General features: G+C 34.8%; 1 protein-coding gene across 7 annotated transcripts in view; it reads left to right on the top strand.

The window, feature by feature from the left end:
- Nucleotides 1–27,197, top strand: part of frmd4ba (FERM domain containing 4Ba) — a 322,166-nt gene that overhangs the window by 279,973 nt on the left and 14,996 nt on the right. For 3 of the 7 annotated variants that reach the window (XM_051113075.1, XM_051113074.1, XM_051113076.1), the window contains exons 2-11: nucleotides 12,360–12,425; nucleotides 12,506–12,600; nucleotides 13,052–13,144; nucleotides 13,401–13,485; nucleotides 16,245–16,301; nucleotides 16,739–16,761; nucleotides 22,315–22,398; nucleotides 23,404–23,469; nucleotides 23,862–23,919; nucleotides 24,223–24,309. In XM_051113075.1, the coding sequence (XP_050969032.1) occupies nucleotides 12,360–12,425; nucleotides 12,506–12,600; nucleotides 13,052–13,144; nucleotides 13,401–13,485; nucleotides 16,245–16,301; nucleotides 16,739–16,761; nucleotides 22,315–22,398; nucleotides 23,404–23,469; nucleotides 23,862–23,919; nucleotides 24,223–24,309 (714 nt within the window). Of the gene's footprint in view, nucleotides 1–4,287; nucleotides 4,512–12,359; nucleotides 12,426–12,505; nucleotides 12,601–13,051; nucleotides 13,145–13,400; nucleotides 13,486–16,244; nucleotides 16,302–16,738; nucleotides 16,762–22,314; nucleotides 22,399–23,403; nucleotides 23,470–23,861; nucleotides 23,920–24,222; nucleotides 24,310–27,197 lie in introns of those variants that run through there. The other 4 variants (XM_051113071.1, XM_051113070.1, XM_051113072.1 and 1 more) reach the window with 3 other exon arrangements.

Raw genomic sequence — 27,197 nt, 5'->3', positions numbered from 1 at the left:
TGCCCAAAATACGAGTCCACAATTCATAACACTTTTTCCAGTTGTGAACAGTTTTAGATTGTTTTCACTCGTAAACAATGCTTTATCTGTGCATATTTCTCTCCTGATTTAAATGAGATGACTTTTTGACTGGAGAAATCAATATTATGTTTGAAGTTACAAATGCCTTTATGATAGATTAATGATTTATGAATCATGACAGAGACTGTTCATTTGCAGATAATTTGGACACAAAAGATTGGAAACTTTTGATCGCAGTGAGAAGTTTAAGAATGCATTTTTTAATTCAACTGGGATCATTTCCCCCCTCTGGCCCAGTGTATGTAAATGACGTCATATAACAAAACATGCAATTGTCTTGTTTGTGTTGGAAATACAATAGCCATTTAATTACCAGCAGGGTGCCATCAAGCGTCAATGCCATTAAAATGAATAGGATCCCATGTCACTGGGAGCTTGAGTTTATGCACATGACACCGGACAAGTGCCAGTGTGTGAGGTCATCATTCAATGCCGGGCTGAAGCTGTAATCGTATCTCCTCTGCAGTTTCTGTGTAATGTTTGTAATAACGCATAACACGCAATCCAAAGTGCAACCCATCACTAGCTCCTGGACATGTAGTTCTCCCAGATGTTTTTGCCTTTTGAACACAACATGTGGAAATTAAATTCGCCATTTGAAGTTTTCCCCACACATTGATGTGACAGTCTTTGTTTTAGTTCACAATAAGCTTTCTTTTGAGTTTCGGCCTAAAATATGGCTTCAAAAGCTACAGCTGTGTTTACTTTTAAAGGTGCAGGCAGTATGTGGACCTTGGTTGCTCTGTGTGTGTTTGTGAATGCAGGCAATTATTTTCCTTTCATAGAAGGAGCTCTTGAGTGTGAACCTCATGCTGTGTGTGTGTCTGTATGTCTTTGTGTGTTTGTACTTGCATTCCATATTTAGAGGCTGTATGTATTTTTAACATTTGATAATGTTTGTGCATTTGATGTATGTTTGTGTTTGATTTGTTCTTGCATACTCTCTCTCTCACACACATACATACACACACCTGAGAGGTTTAACCAGATACTTTTTGTCAGATGTCCCCAGTGAATTACCTAAGACCTTCCAGTGGGAATGAATTTCAACTTTGTATTCCTCAGTGTATTCTGTCCTGAGCTAAATTTATACAAGGATTCATCTACAAGTATTCATTAATCAACAAATTATATAACAGGAGAGTTTGTGTCACATTCACACAAAACAATAAAAATATTGTGATATTTTGTAAATATATTTGAAGTTTGACCTAATATAGGTATTACCTAATTGAATTTGAATATGAATAATATACTTTATCATATATCTTATTTACACTACCAGTCAAAAGTTTTTGAACAGCAAGATTTTTAATGTTTTTTAAAGAAGTCTCTTCTGCTCACCAAGTCTGCATTTATTTGATCCAAAGTACAGCAAAAATTTGGAATATTTTTACTATTTAACTGTTTCTACAACACCCCCCTCCAAACTTTGAATGGTAAAGTGTGTAATTTTACAAAAGCTTTTTATTTCAGATAAATGTTGATCTTTGGATGATTTTTGAAGGATCATGTGACACTAAAGACTTGATCACAGGAATAAATTACATTTTAAAATATATTCAGATACAAAACCATTATTCTACTGTTTTGCTGTACTTTTGATCAAATAAATGCAGGCTTGGTGAGCAGAAAAGACTTCTTTAAAAACACTGATAATCTTTACTGTTCAAAAACTTTTGACTGGTAGTGTATATGTCTAAAATTTAAATTTTAAATAAAATAAAACATTATACATTTTTAGAATAATGTACAGTCAGCTAGTCAATATAGAATAAACTGCACTGTGAATGAATATTTCATTTTTCAAAAATTAATATCTTTTTGTTATGTGAGAAATAAAGAGCCAAAGAGAAACAAGAAATCAGTTGCATGGTTTAGTTGTCATTATACAAAAACTATTTGAATGTACAATGCCTCATTCAGAAACCTATTACATGTGAGACTACTATGAAAAAAAAATGAAATACTTCCTATTTGATGAATTTGAGTTGTTTTCAGCTTTTAGTTTTAAACTAAGGTTGAGGGGTACGGCCCTTACAGATCAATGCAAGACCGCAGGCTGCCCTGTTTCTGACCCCTGTGTTTGCTTTTACCAGTGCCACAGGCTCTTTTAATTCCCAGAATGCACTTAAACCCTTGACACTTTGCCTCCGAGCATCCAGTCAGTGCTTAACATCAATGGCTGCTTCGTGAGGGAACTGCTGAGCACGGGTCACAACTTTGCCAGTCATGGTTGGAGGCTTTTAAAAGTAATTCTTGTTTAATGCAACAGCTTGTATTTTTTTTCCCTCACCTTTTTGCACATATAAATAGTCATTCCAGGAACTGTGGGACTGCAAGAGGTTGTGTTTACTTTTGCTACTTTCATAGTGTCTGTAAGGCTGAATATTATATATATATAGGCTGATGTTCATGAACTACAAAGTGTGTGGTAAAAAAGACAAATAAAATTATTTAAAGGTGAAAGTAAAGACATTTACAATGTTGCAAATGACTTCTCTTTCAAATAAATGCAGTTCTTTTGAACTTTCTAATCATTAAAGAAGTATTGAGCAACACAACTACTTTCAACATTGAGAAGAAATGTTACTTTAGCACCAAATCAGCATATTAAAATGATTTCTGAAGGATCATGTGACATTGAGGACTGGAGTAATGGCTACTTTATCATTACAGGAATACATTAAATTACATTTTAATATATATGAATACATTTTTAAAACAATTTTTAAAAAATGTAACTTTTGAATAGAAGTGTATCTTTGTTACCAGTTGCATTGAAGCAAATATATGTTGTGTGTGTTGTCTTGATTAATTATACTCTGTGCATGTCTATGTGCATAACCACAGCAGCAATTTATCACTTCACTTATTGTGTTGTCACAAAAGTGCAGTCTTCCTAGTCCTTTTTTTTTTGTTTTGTTTTAAAGATGCAGATGGTCTGTATTGATTGACCCATTTTTCTTAGTATTTTTTTTTCTATGGAGCTACCACTTAAATGAATTGTTTACTTTCTGTGTTTCTTCATTCTCTGTATGGACTTTGTTTGCATCATTCTGAGATTCTGTTTACCTCTTGAAATAAGCAATTTTAGCAAGTTAAATCCTATTCAAGTGTTTGATTAATTTCTAGCTACTTTTCTCTTAGTTTTAAGAGACTGTTTGCATCACATCCCTTTATTTCTAGTGGATTCTTCATGTTTCAGAAGATTTAAATCTTACAAACATACAGTAACACATAAACTTCTCTAGAAACTACTGCCAAATATGACCACTGTGTATGTATGTTTCTCTTCAATTTGTGCAATTCCCTCTTAGAATGATCTTTAAGTCAGAACTCAGCACTAAGATGTGTAATACAAGACCTCATACTCAGACAGCAGGAGGAGAAAGAAAAACATCCTTTAGGATTGCTACAACCTGAACATCTGACATATTAAATGTAATCTAAACAAATCTGGAACAGGAAGTGATGCTGTGGAAACCTAAAGGTCAAAAGGATGATAGATTTAGTTGAGGGGTTCACTGAGAGAATGGAAAATGTCCTATTTTATTCCATTTTGTCCAGTGAAGACCTTTAAATTTCCTCTATAATTTGCTGTAGAGTTTGGGCGTTACTCACAACACATCAACCTCCTATATTGCGTTTGGCTCAAATGAAAGTAGGTATTTTTATAAATTTTCCTTTATGGAATATGCCGGGCGGAGAAGTGTGGCGTCTGGCGGAAACTTCGCCCTTAACAGACACTTTCACGCACGTACATACAGAAACAGCTAATCGTAACCCTGCTCAATAAGCAGCCAAAGATATAAAGTTGTGTGTCTTTATTTTAATCGCTATGACTAACAAAACTTATATAAGTGTGTGTAAAATGCTGGTCACAAAAGACATACGCTTGTTAAAAGCACAGAGAAACCACAACTTTTGTTTATGAGAAGGGACTGGCACGGCTGGGACGGTCATTGTGTGCAATTTGCGTAAATATGTGTGTGCACTTATTTGCGCTCACATTCTTTTGTATACGAGTGTGTGCATCACTGAGTATGTCTAAGTAGCTTCAGTAGGCTCTGAGTGTGTGTGTGGATTGTTTGTGGCCTGCCCTCTCTCTGTGCGCTCCTCCAAGGGGGAAAGTCTTGGACAGAAGCCTACACACAGAGCCTCAAACCCAGCCTGTGGCATTCCGACCCTGGCTCTTCCAGGCTCCAGTTAGGTTACATCAGCCTCAGAGGGAGCACACAGCTTCTTAGTGTGCCAGACAAACAGGGATGGCGCTGGGCTTGTTTTGTGGCGTAGAGGATCTGCTAGCATCTGGAAGTCAGTTAGTGTGGACTGTGGCTGAACAGGTGCTGAGAAGATGCTACAGTGATGGGCTTGTGCCTTGTAGGAGGTTCTTGCAGACATGGTGTCATCTGGGAGATGTCTACCAGGTATGAGATGTCTATGTATGTTATGTACACTACTGTTCAAATGTTTGGGGTCTTGTATATTAAGAAATGTTGTTCTAGTCACCAAGGATGCTTTAAATAGATCAAAATTGACATTAAAGTTCATTTGTGATGTTACAAACAATTTCAAAAAAACGTTCAATTCGTTAAAGAATCCTGAAAAAAGTATCACATTTTCCACAAATATATTAAACATGATTAACACTTTTCAACATTTAATAACAAGTCGTTTTTCAGCCTCAAATCAGCATATTAGAATGATTTCTGAAGAATAATTTGACACTAAAGACTGGAGTAGAAAACTATTTTGGATCACATAAATGTAGCCTTGGTGAGCATAACTTTCATAAACTACAGAAAACTTGTACTGACCCTGTTCTTTTGAACAATAGTGTAAATCTAAATTAAAAGACATGTTTAGCTGAGAATAAAATTTCTGTCATTTACTCACATTCATGTTGGTCCTTTCTTCTGTGGAACATAAAAGGAGATATTTAGCAGAATGTAGTAACCGCTTAGTACAATGAAAGTGAATGGAGACCAGTAATTGTCTACTGTCTAGCTAAACAACAAAAACAGTATCATAAAAGAAGCCTGTATGAATTATTCCAAGTCTTATGAACCATGTGATAGCTTATGTGAGGAACAAACTAAACTGGATTAATTATATTCCATTAAAATATTTGCTTGAAAATCTTACTTGACAGTTGCTGTCACCATTCAGTTTCACCATATGTAAAACTCCTTTTGTGCATCATGGAAAATAGAAAGGCATATGGGTTTGGAACATGAGGGTGTGTAGCTGATGAGAGAATTTTATTTCATTAGTGAGTTATTTTGGGGAAAGATATTGTTGTATTCAGAGTAGGTCTATGTAGTCAAAATGTAGTGAATGTAAATTGTTCTTTTGGATTTTTTCATAGCACTATCTGCTCGATTCCCCTTTTTTATTGTTCGCAAGCGTCACTGTTTTTCCTCTTATTGTTGTGCTGTAGTTTCTCTGTTATTGTGTCTAAGGAATGTTGTTCTAGTAACCTTAACCTGGATTCAGTGATTCATGATATCTAATATATAACATATGCTGTTAAACACTGATGTTGTTTCTTCAGAAGTCAAGATGAACAGATGGTTGTTGTCCTCACAACTTACTTGTTTGTGAATCGTATGTAAAGCATTTGGAGAAAGTGTCTAAAGTCTTTGTGGAACCACATGTGAAGACAGATGTTTATTGACCATGTGGACACTGTGTGAGAAACATGTTAGCTTGTGATAATTTCCATGAATAGGGTTGTAAATATGGACATTTGTTTTTCTTTGTCCACAAATGGTCTTCATCATCAGAAAATGTTTGTCATCCTCAGGGGTTCTGTGTTCAGAAAATTACTTAGGGCTGCACATGCTAGAAACAGCTAAAATCAGCCTAGGCTGGTTGAATGGTTTTAACTGGTTTAAGCTGGAAGTAGCTGGTTTTAGCTGGTCTCCCAGCATGGCCAGGCTGGTCAGGCTGACTTTAGCTGGTCGTTCCAGCTGGTCTCCCAGCCTGACCAGCTAAGACCAGCCTGGAAGTGGCCAAAACCCCTCTAAAACCAGCCTGCTGACCAGCTAAGTCCAGCCTTTATGACCAGCTAAAACCGACAACAGACAAGAATGGTTCCTAAGTGATAGAGGTGTTCTGTTGTTGGATGTAATTATGAACATAGTAGTCATCATTTACTCCCGACATCTGAGCCACTGAAGACGCAGTGGATGACTTTTGTTTGTAAAGGGAATGTGCCTCCCGATCTAAAAAAAAAAAAAAAAAAAAAAAAAAAGTCTATGTTCGCGCCTTTTAATAAGGTGCTACTTAACAAGTTTCGTGGCTAAATGCGGCTTAAGTAAACAGGCTCATCACTCCACAGAGAGAAGTGAGGGGCAGGGCAAGCAGAGCTCATTAACATTTAGAGCAACATCGACCAGAACAGGTCGATTTTTGCAGAGCTGATTTTGGCAAGGAGAAAAAGGTGTTTCATTGTTTCATTAGGTCACTACCATTGAGAAATTTTAACCAAAGCATATTCTAGACTTTTCATTAAGACCCTAAAGAATCATATCAACTTGTGGAAAATGGGCATCCGATGACCCTTTTAAATACTACTTTTGTGGGAAGCTGCATGCAACATGCAAAGCAAGCTGATCGGTATTTCACTACTCCCTTAAAATGCATTGCACCTTTAAAACGACTGTCACTTGCTGCAGTATAGCAAGAGCAAACTGACTGTCAAGTGTGCAGACTGTCAGGTGATGTTTCTAGAGAAAAATATACTGTATGTCACTGTGAATACTAATAGAAGTGAAAAAAAATAGTGCAAAACCTCACCGGAATGCTTAGTATTTACTGTTTGGCTTATGGACTAGATTTAATTGCTTCAGATTGGTAATTGTGTTCAGTTGCTCAGCGGACTTGTCCATGATTGGTTACAATGCAAAAAGTAATACATTATTTGGTCCCACTTTATATTAAGTGGCCTTAAAGGATTAGTTCACTTCCAGAACAAAAAAATCCTGATAATTTACTTACTTAAATTCATGTCTTCAGCCGAAAATATTCATTTCTTCAGTCGAAATGCATTACTTAATCATGTTGGAAAGGTCACACGTGATGTAGGCAGAAGTACTGACCCAGTGTTTACAAAGCGAACGTGGAAGTCAAATGCCTTTTACAAAAAAAACCCGATGTCAGACGATTTTGAAGTTACTAGACTTCACATGTTTGGTAAGAAAACATAAAGGCAAATATTCGGTCATAATCATAGCACCACTTGTTGGCAACAGGAAATGTCATGTTTTACACTAACTTAAACATACCATGTTTAATCTGCACCAAACTTCATATGTTTGGTCAAAGTCCTGGCCTAAACACATCTACATGCCAATATTCAGTTATAGTCATAGCGCCACCAGCTGGCAGCAAGAAGTTTGGCACATAAAAATAAGTGTCATATTCTTTCTATATTTACCACTTTAAATGCATATTGCTCACCGTTGTCATAGCTGTTTTCCTAAAGCCACCGGGTGGTGGTGTGCACAGGTGCGAGGGTCCTTTTAACATTGCTTGTAGCTTTAATTACATTTATAGTTACAATGTTGACCCATCACATATACCTTAACCCCCCCTAAAGGAACACTATTTTTTGAAAATAGGCTCATTTTCCAACTCCCCTAGAGTTAAACAATTGAGTTTTACCGTTTTCGAATCCATTCAGCCAATCTCGGCGTCTGGCGGTAGCACTTTTAGCATAACTTAGCATAGATCATTGAATCCCATTAGACCTTTAGCATCTCGCTCAAAAATGACCAAAGAGTTTCAATATTTTCCTATTTAAAACTTGACTCTTCTGTAGTTACATCGTGTACAAAGATGAAAAGTTGTGATTTTCTAGGTCGATATGGCTAGGAACTATACTCTCATTTCGGAATAATAATCAAGGAACTTTGCTGCCGTCAACTGCCGGCTGTAACTCTGCATCTACACAAACTTAGTGCCGGTCACATAATATCATTGCGCCTGCTGCATCCATGATACGGCAGCGAAGTTCCTTGATTATTATGCCAGAATGAGAGGATAGTTCCTAGCCATATCAGCCTAGAAAATCACAACTTTTCATTTTCCATCAGTCTTATTTCACGATGTAACTACGGAAGAGTCAAGTTTTAAATAGGAAAAATATTGTCATTATATATGGTCATTTTTGAGCGAGATACTGTCGGTCTAATCAGATTCAATGATCTACGCTAAGCTATGCTAAAAGTGCTACCGCCAGACCCGGAGATCAGCTGAATGGATTCGAAAACAATAAAACTCAACTGTTTAACTCTAGGGGAGCTGGAAAATGAGCTTATTTTCGAAAAAAAGTGGAGTGTTCCTTTAAACCTACCCATGCCATCAAACCTGTCCCTAACTTTACCCATATCCCACTTCAGTAGCAAAGTGTTTTGCAATACAATATGAACACAATAAGTACATTGTACTTATTTTTTTGATTTAACCATTTTTGAAGCATTACAAATGCCCCAAAACACAATATAATAAAACTATACAAGAAGTCTGTACTATTCCAAGTTTGTTAATGATAATGGTCTGAGCCCATATGATGTGTGAGAAACTGATCAAATTTAAAAGCTTACTTTATTTCTATGTTTCTTTAATCAACTTTATTGAGAGTCACTCCACACTTGAGTGATATTTATACACCCAGACAGATCGTCTCTCCAGATGTTTTTTTTTTTCTTTTAAGTTTTTGACTTAGTTTTAGAGCTGGTAGCTCTGAGTCATTTCATCCTTTTGTTTTTCTTGTGACTCACCCTGAGACAGTATTGTTTGTGTAAGATTAGACTTGAAAAATCACACTTGCGCATGGTTTAGGTTAAGGGGTCTTTAGGTCACAGATGATGCATATCTGAAAGTAAGACAATTTAGAGATAGTGGTACTACTGATTTAAGTACCTTTTTTTTTTATTAAACACTGTGTCCACAAGCATGTTTGAGTATGTTTTTGGAGAGGGAGTATAGGCCTTTGTTTGAACTCAGATTATAATACAGGGTGGATGACCCATATGTCAAGAGCATTATACGTCACATGACCCTCACGTTTTGCATGGTCACTCATTCCCTTCCCCCATAGGCACTTATATAGGCTTAGTTCATACACAAACACAAATCCATTATCCTTTTATTGTCTTCAGATATTAAAGTATTAGGTTTAAATATTCATTACAGATCCTGAACTCTATGCTAACTTCTTTGTCTGCATTGATCGGTAACATGAGTTAGCAGACTGATACAACAGCCACTCAGTGACTAGTGATGAACGTATAGTCTGTCAGCATACAAAACAAAGCAGATCTCTGCATGAGTAAATCCGTACTGGACAAGCAGAAAACACATAAGTGGGTGTTTTTCAGTGATAAGTGGATGGCTTTTTAGTGGGGGGCAGGGAAGTGATGCCGCATTAAGCTTAAATAATGCTGATGCTGAGTCTAGTGTAAAGCACTTGCAAGAGTATTGTTTTTGGCAAGATGAAGTTCAACTCAAAGCCAGTGAGTCTCCCTGCATTGCTGGTGGAGCAGATTTTCCTAATGTATGGTAATAGGTATTGACTGCTGTTGATCTAGTCAAAATTAAAATATTAAACTTAACATGAGGCTAAGCAATACACTGCTTAAGAATGAATTCCAAGTAATGTTGAATTCCAAGTAATGGTCTCCATTTGAAATTAATTTGGAAAATAAACACCAAGGTAATGTATTGTTATTAGTATGCATATTCCATGTCATCTTCCATAAGAAGTTTTATTAAAGCATGGCTTTAAACATTCATTGGGCTGGTCTATAGTCTTGTAAAGGGTTTCTATAGTGACTAATCCAAGCTTAGACAATGGAGCCTGTGTAATTAACAACACCAATAAATCTCTCCATTAAGATGGCTTAAATGTAGGTCCTTGTTTTTTATAGTGACTGGCCCTCAGATTTTTTTTCTCTTATTCAGTAGTACTTGTTGTAGCTCTTGTTTGATCTCAGTTACATTTAAACAATGTCTACTCTTGTAGAAATATTATATTATATTATATATAACCACAAAACCACTCTTAAGTAGCACAGGTATATTTGTAGCAATCGATAAAAATACATTATATGGGTCAAAATTATCGATTTTTCTTTTATGCCAAAAATCATTAGGATATTAAGTAAGATCATGTTCCATGAAGATATTTTGTACATTTCCTACCATAAATATATCAAAACTTAATTTTTGATTAGTAAATATGCATTGCCTAGAACTTTATTTGGACAACTTTAAAGGCGATTTTTCTCAATATTTAGATTTTTTTTGCACCCTCAGATTTCAATTTTTCAAATAGCTGTGTCTTGGCCAAATATTGTCCTGTCCTAACAAACCATACATCAGTGGAAAGATTATTTATATAGACAATGTATAAATCTCAGTTTAAAAAAAATTGGCCCATTAGGACTGGTTTTGTGGTCCAGGGTCACATATTATATTATATTATATTATATTATATTATATTATATTATATTATATTATAAGTAGTTGGTGAATTCACATGAGAATGGTTAATTATGGTTAATTAATCAACTGTTATCAGTATGTGTACACTGGTGAATCTGGTGAAGTGAGATAGTTTGGTTCTAATTAATTAAGCAGATTTTATGCATGTTCCATGCAGAAACCTCTAGCTCATCACCATTTCAGTGCATGAAGGAGAGGAGTTAATTGTGTGTATTAATAATTTTGCAATTGATTTAATGCAGTATTAAAGATAAGATGAGGGTGGATTGATTATACCTAATTAGAGTTATATTATCATGATAAAGCTTAGGGAGCAGCTTTAAGCACTAAAAAGATTTGCAGTTTGGAATTTCACATGACTATGATTCATTCAGATTATATTGAATTCTATTAAGGCTCAGTCTTGTACATAAAGGGCTTTCAGCTATGCAGCTGCACAGCCATTGTGTAAGAATACATGATGTAAACCACAAAAAATAAATATAAGTGTTGTACTAGACATGGTGAAGAGAACAATGTGTCCTTACAAGTTCAGGTTTACATCAGTTCTTTTTTTTTTTTTTTTTTTTTTTTGGCTCTCTTTGGCTGTTTAAGTCTCTCTCTCTCTCTCTCTCTCTCTCTCTCTCTCTCTCCCATTCTAAATCAAATGCTTAACTCTAAAAAATTTCATACGTAATTAGTAGATGTAGGATATACACTACCAGTCAAAGGTTTTTGAACAGTAAGATTTTTAACTAAAGACTGGAGTAGTGATGCTAAAGATTCAGCTTTGAAATCACAGGAATCAATTACATTTTAAAATATATTAAAATAGAAGGCAGTTATTTTAAATAGTAAAAATATTTCTAAATTGTACTGTTTTTGCTGTACTTTGGATTAAATAAATGCAGGCTTGGTGAGCAGAAGAGACTTTAAAAAAAAAAAAAAAAAAAAAACATTAATCTTACTGTTCAAAAACTTTTGACTGGTAGTGTTTAAAGTACAGATTATGTAAATAACAATAAAATAAGAATTATATTCATAATTTAGTTGTAACTCTGACTTTGCTGAACGCTCCTAAAGTCACCCTGCCAAGAGGCTGCCAAGATCACATCTAAATCTAGCTGACTCTACACAGAGATCAATCTTCCCAATTGGAAAACCAATCCAATTTAACCTGGTATAAGAGGACACACTCTCCTCACATCATTAGATTAGTGTTTATAAGTTTAACAGTAGATTATGATGAAGTCTAAATCTGTATTAGAGGTCATAGAGAAGTATGTTCAAAATATTACACACACAGGGTCAATAAAAATGTTAAATACACTACTGTTTAAAAGTTTGGTATGACTTTTTTGTTTGTTTGTTTGTTTTTGAAAAGTCTTTTATACTGAATGTATTTATTTAAATATATAAAATACATAAATTAAAAAAAAATATTCAGAAAATATAAATAATAAAAAATATATAATATATTAATTATAAAAATTTTATACATTTTTAGAAGCCATTACTCCAGTCTTTAGAGTCACATGGTCCTTCAGAAAGCATTTTAAAATACTGAATTGGTGCTAAAGAAACATTTCTTATTTTTTTTTATTAAAATAAAAACATTTTGTAACATTTCAAAATGTCACTTTTGATATATAATTTAATGCATTTGTGGTGATAAACGTATTAGTTTATTTGGTTGTTCATTACCATGTCTTTGTGAATTAGTTAAATAGACATATTAAATAGTTTAGGACTAACCAGATGTGGTTTTTTTTTGTCTTTCGCAGATGACGGAGGGCCGGCTTTGTCAGGTGCTTCTGCTAGATGACAGGCAGCTGGAACTGCTGGTCCAGGTAATATATAAAGACAGATAATATATGGAATTAAAAAACAGACACATTCTTGAAAGTAACACCTGTTTTCCTTAATACAGCCAAAACTGTTGTCCCGAGATCTCCTGGATTTGGTTTCATCACATTTTAACCTGAAAGAGAAAGAATATTTTGGAATCTCCTTTATAGATGAGAAGTAAGTTGAATTGATTTCTTGTCTTTGCATAGAAAAATTTAATGTTTTTTAAATCTTGCTATTTCACCACATAATACAAAAACCCTCCTGAGTAGATCTTTAATTATATTAATTTATAATATGTAATCATTAGCCAGACTACCTCAAATAATAACTAAACATCTACTGAACTACCATACATCTTTGTCAAATTGCATGCTTTTGAACAAAAGGCTTAGTTACGGCTTTAGAAGTAATTCCAGTTTTACAAGATATTTTCTTTAAATACCTACCTGCTTACTTTGGATTCTTGCCAATGCTAAGATCCTTTGATCATTCATTCATTCAGACAAAGCACATATAGGATCATACATAACATGTGAGGTTATATGATGTAGCTCTTACAAATCTTTAAAAGCCATTATTATAGCAGATGTGTAAGTATTCAGTTAAACTTTTTGCCATTCATCAGGGGTCAGACGAATTGGCTTCAGCTGGATCGCAGGGTGCTGGACCATGACTTTTCCAAAAAGAGTGGACCTCTTGAGCTCAAATTCCAAGTCAGGTTTGTTCAGATTCACTTATTTGCATGTTTAATGGCTATCCAATAGGGGGCGCCATCCGCACAGGCACGCTGATGCAATTTCGCCATGCAAACTGCATGCTTAAATGGAGATAAGTGAAGATTTGGCATTAGGATTAAAAATAATATTTACTCTTTCTTTTTTTTTCTTTTTTTTTTCTTATGTAATGTTTGTTAGTTTTGGTTAATTAAAGTAGTAAATGAATGTTCTGTACTAATTGTTGCTGTGTTTTTGTAGGTTTTATATTGAGAGTGTTGCATACTTGAAAGATGCTACCACCGTTGAGCTGTTTTTCCGGAATGCTAAAATATCTCTCTACAATGTAAGTGATCCAGGTATTAAAATAATGTAAAAGATCAAAACAACTAAACGTCAAATGTTTATTAAACATTACAATACTCATTATTATTTTTCTGTTATTTTGTAGTGCAATGAAAGGTTAATAGAATAATTTATTGCTGTCATGTTGTATTCTTATGTTTTCTACAACAATTGTAGATTTGATGATTTTTTGTGAGGCTCTAAAAGAGCTTGGCAGGTGGCTTCCATTAAGTTCTTTTTGATTACGGGCATTTACAGATGACAGCCCTGACACAGCAGGATGCTGCTGGGTTGGCTGGCTCAAGCCTCTTCCAACTGTAAAGGCTATTATTGAACCACCAAATCTAATTCAGCCTAACACATTTAATAAAGAAAGAAAAGAAGTATGAACAGATTTCCTCATTTTGTGTGTTTAAATACACTACCAGGCAAAAGTGTTTGAACAGTAAGATTTTTAATGGTTTTTAAAGAAGTCTCTTCTGCTTACCAAGTCTGCATTTATTTAGAAGTAATACTGTGATATTTTTTTTTTTTTTACTATTTTTAAATAACTGCTTTCTATTTGAATATATTTTAAAATGTAATTTATTCCTGTGATCAAAGCTAAATTTTCAGCATCATTACTCCAGTCTTCTGTGTCCCATTCTAATATGCTGATTTGCTGTTCAAGAAACATTTTTTATTATTATAATGGTCAATATTTAAAACATTTCAGTACATTTTTTCAGGATTCTGTCATGAATAGAAAGATCCAAAGGTTATCTGAAATAAAATAATAATAATAAAAAAAACTTTTATGTAACATTATACATTATACCAGGGGTGGCGAACGTCGGTCCTGGAGAGCCTCAGCCCTGCTTTTGCTTTAACCCTAATCAAACACACCCGAACAAGCTAATCAAGGTCTGAAGGGTTACTAGGAAGCTACAGGCAGGTGAGATTTTATTAGGGCTGGAGCTGAATTCTGCAGGGCTGCAACTCTCCAGGACCGGAGTTCGTCACCCCTGCATTATACCATTGAAAAAGAGTCTGTGTATTTTTAAGGAAAGAAATGATAGAAATTAATACTTTTATTTAGCAAGGATGCTTTAAATTGATCAAAAGTGATGATAAAGACATTTATAATGTTAAAAAAAAAATTATATTTCAGATAAATGCTGTTCCTTTGAACTTTCTATCAAAGGAACCTGAAAAAAATTCTACTCAGCTGTTTTCAACATAATAATAATAATAAATGAAGAGTTCAGATGCAAAACCAGCTAAAAGCCATCTCGGTCAAAAATGAGATAATGATACTGAGTGAATGCTCTCGACACATATTATACATCCATCAAATACCTTTTCTTCAACTTGCTAAAATACCAGCCTCAGCCCAATCAGAAGTAACGGTACTTACATAGAAACCTATACATCTGAGCCTGATAAAAATGCATTTTTTAAAGAAAGATGTCAGATGGATTTAGCTGGTTTTGCATTTGAACTCTTCAAATGTTTTTCAAGCAGCAAATCAGAATATTAGAATGATTTCTGAAGGATCAGGTGACTGGAGTAATGATGCTAAAAAATTCAGCTTTGAAATCACAGGAATAAATTACATTTTAAAATATATTGAAACAGAAAGCTTATTTTAAATAGTAAAAATATATTTAAAAATGTAACTGTCTTTGCTGTAGTTTGGAGCAAATAAATGAAAAAATAAAATAAAAATCCTACTGTTAAAAAACTTTTGACGTAGTGCATGTGTTATTGTAAATCACATAATTATAAATTAATCATATACAGTATTTGACCATATTGTTCTTTGTTACTTACAGCCATTACAGAGTTTTTGTGTAATTTTATTTTGCATTTTATTTATTTATTTAGCATTTGCATTTTGCTACAATATAATTTTTAATGCTTAAAAGTAAAAAAAAACTGTTACACCCCATATAATAAAAATAAATGTATTTTTAAAAAATAGTTTATAATATAAAACGTATATAATGTCAATATTGTAAAAGTTTTTTGCTATTTGAAGCTAATTGTACTTACATATGAATTTATTGTTTAAGTAACGTAATAATTCTCTTTAAATATGAGTAAATATTTGCAAGATTGCTATTAGTAATCAGCCATTTGTCTTTGTACGGTATAAGGGTGTGATCTGAGCCCTCACGGGGCGCTGCATATGGCGTGATTGAGTGGTTGAGGGATTTTACTCGTTGCTGTACAGCGACCCCATGTTGACTGATTAAACATCTACTTGTGTAACTTTTGTACTATAGCCACAAACTCTTTCTGTCATTTATTTAAAATTACCCCGGCTCGACCGTGTGGTAGAAACAACTCATTCAAAGTCAAACATTTTGTTTTTATCATTATTTGCTTTCGAGAGACACTAGAGTAACAACTTCTGATGCACGTTGAAACACGAGCGCTGAACCTGCTCCCAGACTGTACCATGTCATCATGGGGTGGTCCAAGTTGTTTATTGCAGGCATTCCGAATATATTAGTGTCTTTTATTGCTGAAAGTGCTAGATTCACGTGTTATTGTAATAATTTGTTAGTCGTGTAATGAAATATTAGGTGTGAGGTGGATAAAGTGAATATTTTTGTAAAGACACCCTGTGTCTGTTTACAAAGGTGGTATCGTCCACAGTGGAACCTGTGTGTGGAAACGGTTGGTGGGATAAATAGTTAGATTCGGTGTATCTGCCGAAAAACGAACGAGTAAAGCGATTTAATTTGGTAACTTCTTCCTTTTTTAAACTTACAGGAGAACATTGAAGTGGAAAGTGAGATCGTTTTTAAGTTAGCCGCATATACTGTTCAGGTGAGTGAGATTTTTTTTTTTAATTCTCTGGGTTAGTTTTGACAGACTCGCTGCGAGTTATTTTCATACGCAATTTGTATCCGAGCTGTTTCTAGCTGCTTTACAACTAAACCGGTTACAGCGACATGCGTAACGTTACTACTGTATGCCCGTTTTTTACGCAAGAATTTGCATTTATCTTTCCGCTGAACTGTAACAAACAACATCCACTCTTTGCGTGTTTGTGTTTGTGCATTGAAATGTTTAGGATGCGACGTAAATGTAAATATCAACTTTTCATTAATTGGCAAATGTCGCATACAAAGTTTAGAGACGTGTGGTCTATAGTAAACCCACTCTGGGGTTAAGCTTCTTACCGCATTGACTCAAGACTCAAGCATGTATAAAGGTTCAGTCTGAATGATTCATCAACACAAGCTTTTTTCTCTATTCTTTAGGAGGCATGCGGAGACTACACAAGGTGAGAAAAATCTTAACACATCTTGGTTTGCAGATTGCATTACATCAATATAGATTAATACAGATAGTTATAATATATCATAATTAATATAGCGTAATTAATATACATGGTTCAAAAGTTTGGAAAACACTAGAAAAAGACTAGTAAAGGTTTATTTATCACATAGTAAAAGTAAAACATGTTCTGGTTGTCAAACTTATTGTAATATACACCTGTTATGACACTTGTGGGAACTGATATAATCCACTAAAATGACCTTGGAACCAGGTGGTTAACAGCAAATGCAATGAATAATAAGTTAGTACTGAGAAAAGGTTAAGCATTATATGTGAGCAGATTTTATTTGCTATTGAATTTTCTTTTTCTTGTGCAGTTACATACAAGTGTGCACTAAGATTTCAAATTTGGATCATATATCTGGAGCAGGACAAAGAAAACAAATTGTTGCATTCATTTTTGCCACTGATTTTTAATTGATTAAAATTGCACCATACGTTACAAAATAGTTTCAAAATACTTGAATGTCACATTCGGTGTTTTTCTTTTTATTGCTAAAATTAGTGCATGTCCAGCTTGGTCTTGGAATTGTGTTTGTAAGTTAGAGCCATCTAAAAGCAAGCATTTTAAGTTAATGTTTAGGCTGTGCGCCTGTGTTTTGTTGTGAATCCAGCCTTAGTTGATCATTTCCAAAGGAAATATTTAACGAGTGAGTAGAGCTGGCAGTCAACATATCTGATGTATATATATCCTTGGCTTGGATATTTCTAGACTTAAACCTTAAAAAGGACTCTTGGCATGTGCATTTTGTATAAGATGGAGCATAATTCAATTTAGAGATTTTCGTTGTTTATAAATGTTGCCCACTTTCTAAGCACATTATCGCAGTCATCATACTGGTAGGGATATAACCTAGTTCTCTGTTCATGAAGTTTCAAGTAGTTTACTTTGAATGATTAGTTATTGTAAGTAATGGAATTCTTTGCCCTTTCTGTTAACATGGACCTATCTTGAGGCAGTGAATGGGATGCAGAGGGATAAAGCAATCTGGTAAATGAACACGAAAAATGTAAGGGAGAATTGCTCAGAACACATGTGTTGGTCACTTTTTCTCAATAGCCTCGCAGTTCATTATTGGAAAACAAAGCTTGTCCATTACTGGGAACAGAGGTGTGTGTAAACAGTCCTTTTTACTCTGAAAATGTTTACCTTGCTACAACGACTGCTTTTGTTTAGCAGTGGGGAACTTGTTAAAGACCTTGTGAAATGGCTCGACAAGCTTTGTTTTCGTTCTGTGTTGAACTGTTTTTGTTTAAAAAAGGGACGGGAATGGACATCAAAAGGGCTTGGGGTGAAAATGGGAGGTTAGAGTACACAGGTGGCATATTGGAGCTGTTTCACTCTGGCCTTTTAAATATACTGTATGTCTAGTACTTCTACAACAGGAAGCGGCACATTGGCGCTGCTCTTTTCCTTGGAATCGTGCTGATCTCACACAATACATGTGGTTGATCATATGACAATGAGTTACAGATGTACATTACAATGTTTGTGTGTGTGCTATTAAATAAATTATATTTGAATGACAATATAATAAATACATAAAAAGAGAGAGAGGGAGAGAGAGAGACAGCATATACAGAATATTTCACCGTTCCACTGTTTGAGTCAAAGTTTTTTTTTTTTTTTTTTTTTTATTTTTTTTTTACAAAATACTAATTAAATTGAGTAAAAGTTACAGTAAAAGCAGTTTTAATGTATTATGTTTTATATAAATGCTGTTCTTTTATACTTTCTGTTTATCAAAGAATCTTGGGGAAAAAAAAGTGTCATGTTTCGCATTTTAGATTCAGATTAGATTTTTCTGAAGAATCGTGACACTGAAGACTGGTGCAGTTGCTGCTGAAAATTCAGCTTTGCCATCACGGGAATAAGTTACATTTTAAAATATATTAAAAATACAAAACAGTTTAAGTCAAAAGTTTACATACACCTTGCAGAATCTGCAAAATGTTAATTATTTTGCTAAAATAAGAGGGATCATACAAAATGCATGTTATTTTTTTAGTTAGTACTGACCTGAATAAGGTATTTCATGTAAAATACATTTATATATAGTCCACAAGAGAAAATAATAGTTGAACTTAATAAAATGACCCCATTCAAAAGTTTACATACACCTGTTGTTACCTGAATGATCGGCATCTGTGTTTTTTTTTTTTTTTTTTGTTTAGTGTTAGTTGTTCATAAGTCTCTTGTTTGTCATGAACAGTTAAACTGCCTGCTGTTCTTCCGAAAAATCCTTCAGGTCCTACAAGTTCTGTTTTTTTTTTAGCATTTTTGTGTATTTAAACCCTACCCAACAATGACTGTATGATTTTGAGATCCATCTTTTCACACTGAGGACTACTAAGAGACTCGTATGCAACTATTACAGAAGGTTCAAACGTTCACTGATGCTCCAGAAGGAAAAACGATGCATTAAGAGCCAGGGGTGTAAACTTTTGAACAGAATGAAGATGTCTATTTTTCTTACTTTGCCTAAATTTCTTTTTTTTTCTTTTAGTAGTTCCTTTCAGAAGCTACAGAAGATACTTACATGTTTCCCAGAAGACAAAATAATTGAAATTTGCCCCGATCTTCAAATTCAAATAGTTTTCACCCCCGTCTCTTAATGCATTGTGTTTCCTTCTGGAACATCAGTGAGCATTTGAACCTTCTGTAATAGTTTCATATGAGCCCCTAAGTTGTCCTCAGTGTGGAAGGATGGATCTTATAATCATACAGTTCAACTGTATGTTAAATTATAATATATTTCACACAATATTATTGTTTTTACTGTATTTTTGATCAAATGAATTGCATTGTTGAGCATAAGAGACTTATTTTTTAACATTTTTATATCTGATGTTTCCTTTACTATTTGCTGGCACATATTTAAGCAGTGTGGTCAAGCAGTTCTGGTAGCAGCGTATCATTACTGATAGCGTCCTTTTATAGTTTAAGTGGGCTTAGGATACACCAAGCCCTCAGACCTTCTCTTCCTCTGGTTTCTGTTATTTCCATGTGGATGAAGGCTCCCAGATCTCATAAAGCCTGAGCGGTTGCATGTGGAGGCCCAGGGCCTTAAGTTTATGTAGGAAGTTAGAGGACCCCCACCTCTTTCCATATAAACCTACTCCTCCTCCTCCTCTCCACTGTTAAGACTGCATAGATCTTAGAATAGAGGGAGTGGAGACATCTCCCGTTGGCAGACGATAGGGCGTCATGCAGGATGCTGATGTCATCTGTCTGCAGTTTATGTCAGGAGCAACCAAGCGGGGGTTCTCCCTAAAAGATCACCCTCCATATGTCCTAGTCCTTTGGACTTTTGAATGTAGAGCGTTTAAGAATTGATGCCACTTTTAAAATAAACGGTGAGGACTACTCATATGCTATAATGACAATCCTTGTTCTTGTTGAACCTGATTTCTAAGCAGAAGTCGCCTTCGGTTCAAAGATGTTGACATCAAATGGCCCATTTCCCACTGATTTCCTTGTAATGAGGGTAGGTGCATTCTTGAAAAAGCTGACACATGGCTTTAACTCCTCCATGCGTTGCTTGTGCTGGGTTAAGGGTTTGCCCGCCCTTCCTTGCCAACTGTTTGATAGTACAGACAGCATAATGAATTCCAGATTGCTGACAAGGCACTGCGGTCTCAGGGCACCAGCTTACTGTATTTTACCACATCATCAACCCGGGCCTGCTAGATTTATACCTTCAAACTTATCATAAATTGCTGAACCACAGAACCAACTGGCTTGGAAAGGGAAGCACGCCAGGGAATATAGTGGTGCTTTGTCAAGCAAGGTAATAATGGGCTGATAAGCAGGGTTAGAAAGGTTTTACATGTTATCAATTCTGTAACTTGTTTCCTTTTGTTTTGAATTAATTTTCTAAGTATTCTAAATACGATGTTATGGTTTTACAGTGTTCTGCATGTTTTGATCAGTTCTTTCGCTTTGTTTTCTGAGTAATTGCTTCCTGTAAAAACAATATTGCCCATTGCGCCCTCAACACAGTTTTGGAAAAGATCAGATCAAAGCTTGCTAAAGCAGATCAGATGTCTGGAAGCCCATTGCATGAGGGTTTTCAATAACACTCCTGTCCTGTTTTATGAATTCAGGTGTTGTGTCTTTTGTTCCATCATGATGGTGCCAGTTGGATTTTTTGTGTGGCTTTTGTTGTAGTAAGATGTGTAGCCTCTTAAGCTCTTAAAGGGATGGTTCGTGCTAAAATTAAATAAAAATGTCATTGTTTACTCACCCTCATGCCATTTCAAACCTGTATGTCTTCCTTTTTCCATGCAACACCCAAGAAAAAAAGTTTAATAATGCACTATGCAATTTGTCACTGCAACTGCATGCTAATATTCCACAGAAGAAATGTCATACAGCTTTGAAACCACATTTAAAATATTAAGAACTATTACTTTAAACATTTGTAATTGAAATGTGCTTTGCTATACCTGTATATTCAGGTCACAGGCTGACATTGAAATATATCACACTCTCTCCACTAAGATAAGATGCTATTAGCTCAAGCACTACATCATTACTAACTTCAGCTTGAATTTGTAACCTTACATGGGAATTTCAGTTTTACGTTTACATCTAATCTTTATATATAAGCTCGGAGTGACTATAAAAAGTCAAGCCAAGATTTTTGCCGATGTAGAATAGAAAAAATACACATCTTGTAATATGTAGTTTAAACACTGATTAGTTTAAAGTGTAAGAATTGTGAGGTGGAAGCCTGTTTATCTAAAAAGGAATTCTAGCAGGATGATAATAGATAAAACCTGTGTGCTCTTCAAACATCAGAAAGCTCTTGGAAGAAAATATTCAAACATCGGCCTATCAGTGTCATCACTTGTCACCTCAGAGCTCTATTTCAAAAGAATGATATCTGCTCTCCTAAAACAAACATCGGTATCTCTTCAATCACACTGTGTTTTTGGCCAAACAAGAACAGAATTCTACAGAATGAATACATTATATTCTTTCAGGTTTGCCACATCATTTTGAAAATGTAAAGTTTAAGTGAGATAAATAAAAAAAAAAAAACATTAGGATGTAAATTTTGCCATAATGGAAGTCAGAATCAGGTCAAAAATAAATATAATTGTCAATTTAAATATGTATTATTTCATTGTTTTAAGCAACTGTCAGATAAAAATATGATTATTAACAGTCATGCACAATGTATTAGTTCCTAATGCTATTCAGACATTTTCAGACTGTTGTGGTATTTAAAGGGTGTGTTTTGGAAAATATGTTCAAGAAGGTTAAACTGTCAATAAACACCTCAGCTCTCACCTTTAATGCCTAAAATGAACATGATTTCGTGAAAATCACCCACATATTGCTGAACGTTATAGTAATGCTATTGTCTATATGCTTATACACTACTGCTGTGCTTAGTTTTTATACACTAGCATATATTTATCTAGGCCACCTGCTGTTTATTCCTAAAGTTTTCCATTTTAATTTGTTTTTGTTTGTTTTAATTTTTAGTGATGAAGACACAAGATCAGATTTAAAAAAGCTTCCAGCTTTCCCTACTGCGGTATTGAAGGAGCACCCATCATTAGCATTCTGGTAAGCAATAAATGTATTTTTTTTATTTTTGTGAACGAAACACAGTGTTCAGTAGGAAAAGATGTAGGCAGAGACTTGACTGTATCTTGAAAAATAGGCTATGATATTACTAGTTAATAGTTTATAGGCCAGTGCAGCCTTGCTTAAATCAACATGGGATCATGTGCATTTATTAAGGAAGTAAATGTGTGTGTTTTCATTTCATAACTTTAAGAACATTATTCAATATCTGAAATTCAGAAATGACACAGATATTCCATAAGTGTGAATATGTGTGTATTTAACCTCTTAAAAACTCAAAACTGCATGTATAGTGTAGCCAGGTGTAATGTGCAAGCTGCAGCTTGTTTATTTCAAACAAACTCTGTTAATTAACTTGCTTGTTAATGATGCCTGCCCTCTGGCTTCTGTAACCCCAGACGTCTAGATGTTGAAGTCTACCACCTTAAAAGGATTGATGTTGCAGCTTTAATCAATGCCTATTGAGTGTGGGGAGCAGTAAGACAGTAAACCAGTTAACAGACAGCAATTATTGAAGTGTGCGAGTGGGAATGAGTGTGTGAGGAAACAGCTGTGCATTAGTGCAAGTGTTTAAGAGACAGCTGTGCGAGTGCATGCAAAAACAGCTGTGGTAGTTTATATACATAAAAATTACCTGTGTATTGTTATTTTAATGGTGTACAAGCTTCCTGTAATGTTGTATCTGCAATCTATCATATTCATTTCCTTTTTGTTGTTTCCCAGTAATAAATGAATACTTACTGTGTGTTTGAGGAACCAGTGATTAGGATAATTGTCTCAAAGAGTTTGTGTGTGTGTGTGTGACTCATGGGACAGCAAGCCAGATGGCATTTCACACATGGGTGCACCTGGTGTAATATCTGACTAGTTAATAGTCTGACTAGCCACGTCATTTAAATGGCACATTCACATGTTGGTCTCATGCTCAATTACTGTTTTGTTGCACTTGTGCGGGTGGTAATGCTTCTCTCTTTTGCCCTCTAGTGAAGATAAAGTAATCGAGCATTATAAGAAGCTGAAAGGCCTCAGTCGTGGACAGGCTATCATACGGTAAGCACAATAATCATTAATATGACATAGACTTAAGTAACATAGGTACAGGGGCAACAAGTCTGAGCCTGTTACTCTACCTCTGATGTTCGTGGAAAGGCGAAACTGCGTAATTAATTAGACCACATTACTGAAAGTGACTGCTTTCAACAGACCTAGCCACACTGTGTCACTGTATTTTTAGCTCACAGGGAAGAGACAAGGTCATTTCTGTCAGCTTGATTTGTGCTGCTGCATTGATATATCGACATTGTCCCTTACTGTGAAAGCACCAAGAGAAATCAATTGTAGGGCTGCTGTCTGTCTGTGTGTGATGATTTACTAGGGTTAAATGTTCATCCTTGATGTTTTGATGTCTTATTAACTTTCTCTGCTGTACTGTTGTTCAACAGGTATCTGACCTTAGTTGAATCTTTGCCTGCATATGGAGTTCATTACTACAAAGTGAAGGTGTGTGGTTTGATTTATCATGTGATATTTTAGGAAATACAGAACTAGATGTTATAAATGCTGACGCTGCCATAATTAATACGTCCTTTGATTTATGGTTGGTTAAATAATTTACCACAAGTAAAATGTGTGTGGTCTAATTATAATTGTGGTTAGTTCATTAGAAATGTCTTTGGAGATCAAACAGTGCTGTTAAAGTAGCCGCTGCTGTGTGTGAATGGCTATGTAGGTTGGATCCATTTGATCTTTTGCTTTACCAGATAAAAACAGCAATTACCTCATCAAATCTCATCTCTTTCACAGGACAAACAGGGCCTACCGTGGTGGCTGGGTGTTAGCTACAAAGGCATTGGCCAGTACGACCTGCAAGACAAGCTCAAGCCACGAAAGGTTTGCTTTTTTTGTTGTTGTTTGTCACAGTGCTAATGGAACACATTCTACAGTTCTTTCTAGGTTCACAGTCATAATTTATGGGTGGGTTTTTCTGAAATGCGTAATATCGCAAATATATCGTGGGAAAAAGTCTTTCAAATAATTGCATAGCAGTGTGACTGCCTAATAGAAACTGCTGAATAAAATGGCAGGAATTTGTGATGACTTATTCACAAAAGTAGAAAGTACAGATTATTTCTTTGAGAAATACACAGTAAGATTTTTTTTTGGAAAGAAATGAATACTTTTCATATTAATCAAAGATGCATTTACACTACCTGTCAAAAGTTTTTGAACAGTAAGATTTTTTTTTAAGTCTCTACTAAGAAGTTTGATCCAAAGTACAGCAAAAACAATACAATTTTTAAACTTTTTTTTTTTTAAAATGTTTTCTATTTCTATTTGACTCCAGTCACACGATCCTTCAGAAGTCATTGTAATATTCTGATTTGCTAAAAAAAAACATTATTATTATTATTATGTTGAAAACAGCTGAGTAGATTTTTTTTCAGGTTTCTTTGATTAGAAAGTTCAGAAGAACAGCATTTATCTGAAATAGAAATCTTTTGTAACATTATAAATGTCTTTATCATCACTTTTGATAAATTTGAAACATCCTTGCTAAATAAAAGTATTAATTTCTATAATTTCTATAATATTGATAATAATATAATGTTTCATATTGGACTGATTTCTGAAGGATCATGTGACACTGAAGACTGGAGTAATGATGCTGACAATTTAGCTGTGATCACAGGAATAAATTATTTTTTAAAATATATTCAAATGGAAAACAGTTCTTTTAAGTAATACAAATATTTCAAATTTTTTGCTGTTTTTGCTGTGCTCTGGATCAAATCAAAAGAGACTTAGTGATCAGAAGAGACTTCTTTAAAAAACATTAATAATCTTACTGTTTAAAAACTTTAAAGATCTGGACTGTAGTGATAGTGAAATCATTTATAAAGTTACAAAAGGTTATTATAAACACTGCTTTTCTTTTTAACTTCCCGTTCATAAACAATCCTGAAGAAATGTTTGTTTCCACAAAAATATTAAGCAGTGTAACCGATTTTATCAAAAAATTGTTTCTTGAGCACCAAATTAGCATATTAGAATTATTTCTGAAGCATCATTGTGACACTGAAGACTGGAATAGAAATAATTAACGTTTTAAAATATATTGAAAAAAGTTTTTAAATTCTAATAATGTATATTACAAAATTATTGTTTTTACTGTATATTTAATCAAATAAATGCAGGCTTGAGTGATCATAAAACCCTCACATTTTTGAACGGTAGTGTAAAATTCTTTTAGTAGATATAGTTTGCTTATTAGCAAGTGCCAAAAAAATCCTGAATATTTATCGGATTTGATGACTACAAGCTGGAAAATCCAGTTTTTAGTTCTTCTTTAGAAGCAGTCATTGCATTACCCTGGTATCATGTAAACACAACTTCATGTTTACATGTTTCCAGGCATACTGGTGTGCCTCCTTTGTACATATCTCTTATCTATAATTTTGTGTTCATTGGCTTTTTTAATGAACATGCTTATTTATCACATTTTTATCACATGTCTGTCCTATGAGAGATTAGTAACCATTGCTCTTTTTTTTTATGAGGAGAGCTTCTATATTTCACCCCAGCCTCACTCATTAAAGTGTCTGTTAATTGGCATCCATTACACCAGTGCTTTGTAAGATGCAGCTGGGTGTGTATGTATATTCAGCCCTGTGCCAGTGTTAATGGCCTTGTCCCACTCTGAAACTCTGCTGCATGGCAGCAATGAACAGCAGCCCCTCCCTGTCGAGGGTGTAATTATGGAGCTTCATGGGGAGCAGTGCTGGGTGGCAGGGACAGAATCTGGAGTGATGCCTACAGTGTGATGTCTGAAGGGGGATTGACTCTATTGAAGCAGCCCCAGACAGCTCTTCTCCAGGCAGAAGAGAAAACGTCTTCCTTTGTGTTTTTCTTTTTGTCTTAACAAAAATGTAATGTTGTAGCACCATGGTACAGTGTTACTATCACATAGTACTTTGATATACGTATGTTCACATTTACCAAGGTACCTTTCTCTCCCATTCCCTCCCTCTCCTTATTTGTGTCTTTTCCCACTCGACTAAGTGTTTTAACACTCTCTTTTTGAAAGTACACTAGGCCCTGTCAGAGTGCAACCCATCATCTGGCCAGTATTGATTGTGCTTCCTGCCAAGGAGGGCAGTCTTTGTATCCACCCGCCCCCCAATCTTCTTCCAGAACGCCAAGCTCATTATGCAAATCTGACCGTCATTGTGCATTTCACTCAGCCCAGACAATTGATCAAGCAATAAAACACAATTAGCCTAGCAGGGGGCCATAGAGGAGAGCGAGGGGTCTCGCGGCTATAACTCCTCCACATGCAAGAGCTGTTGGGGGTCTGCGGTATTAAAAGCTCTGAAACGTTTTCCCGGGCTCTGAACCGATTCCCTATGAAAGCAGTAAATGAAGTGTATTTTGTATTATTGCTGATAAAGATGAATTTGAAAAATGAAAGCTCCATTCTTTAGTCTGTCCCCAATTTTATCAAGGGCTTTCCTAAAATATAAAAATGGCAATATACACTACCAGTCAAATGTTTTCTTTTGAATGTTTTTTAAAGAAGTCTCTTCTGCTCACCAAGCCTGCATTTATTTGATCCAAAGTGCAGCAAAAACAGTAAAATTTTGAAATATTTTTACTATTTAAAATAACTGCTTTCCATTTTAATATTTTAAAATGTAGTTTATTCCTGTGATTTCAAAGCTAAATTTTTTGCATCATTACTCCAGTCACATTATCCTTCAGATATTATTCTAATATTCTGA

This window comes from Labeo rohita, chromosome 6 (assembly GCF_022985175.1).
Source record: "Labeo rohita strain BAU-BD-2019 chromosome 6, IGBB_LRoh.1.0, whole genome shotgun sequence".
In the NCBI taxonomy this organism is placed as follows: domain Eukaryota; kingdom Metazoa; phylum Chordata; class Actinopteri; order Cypriniformes; family Cyprinidae; genus Labeo; species Labeo rohita.
This window is presented reverse-complemented; position numbering and strand designations above follow the sequence as displayed.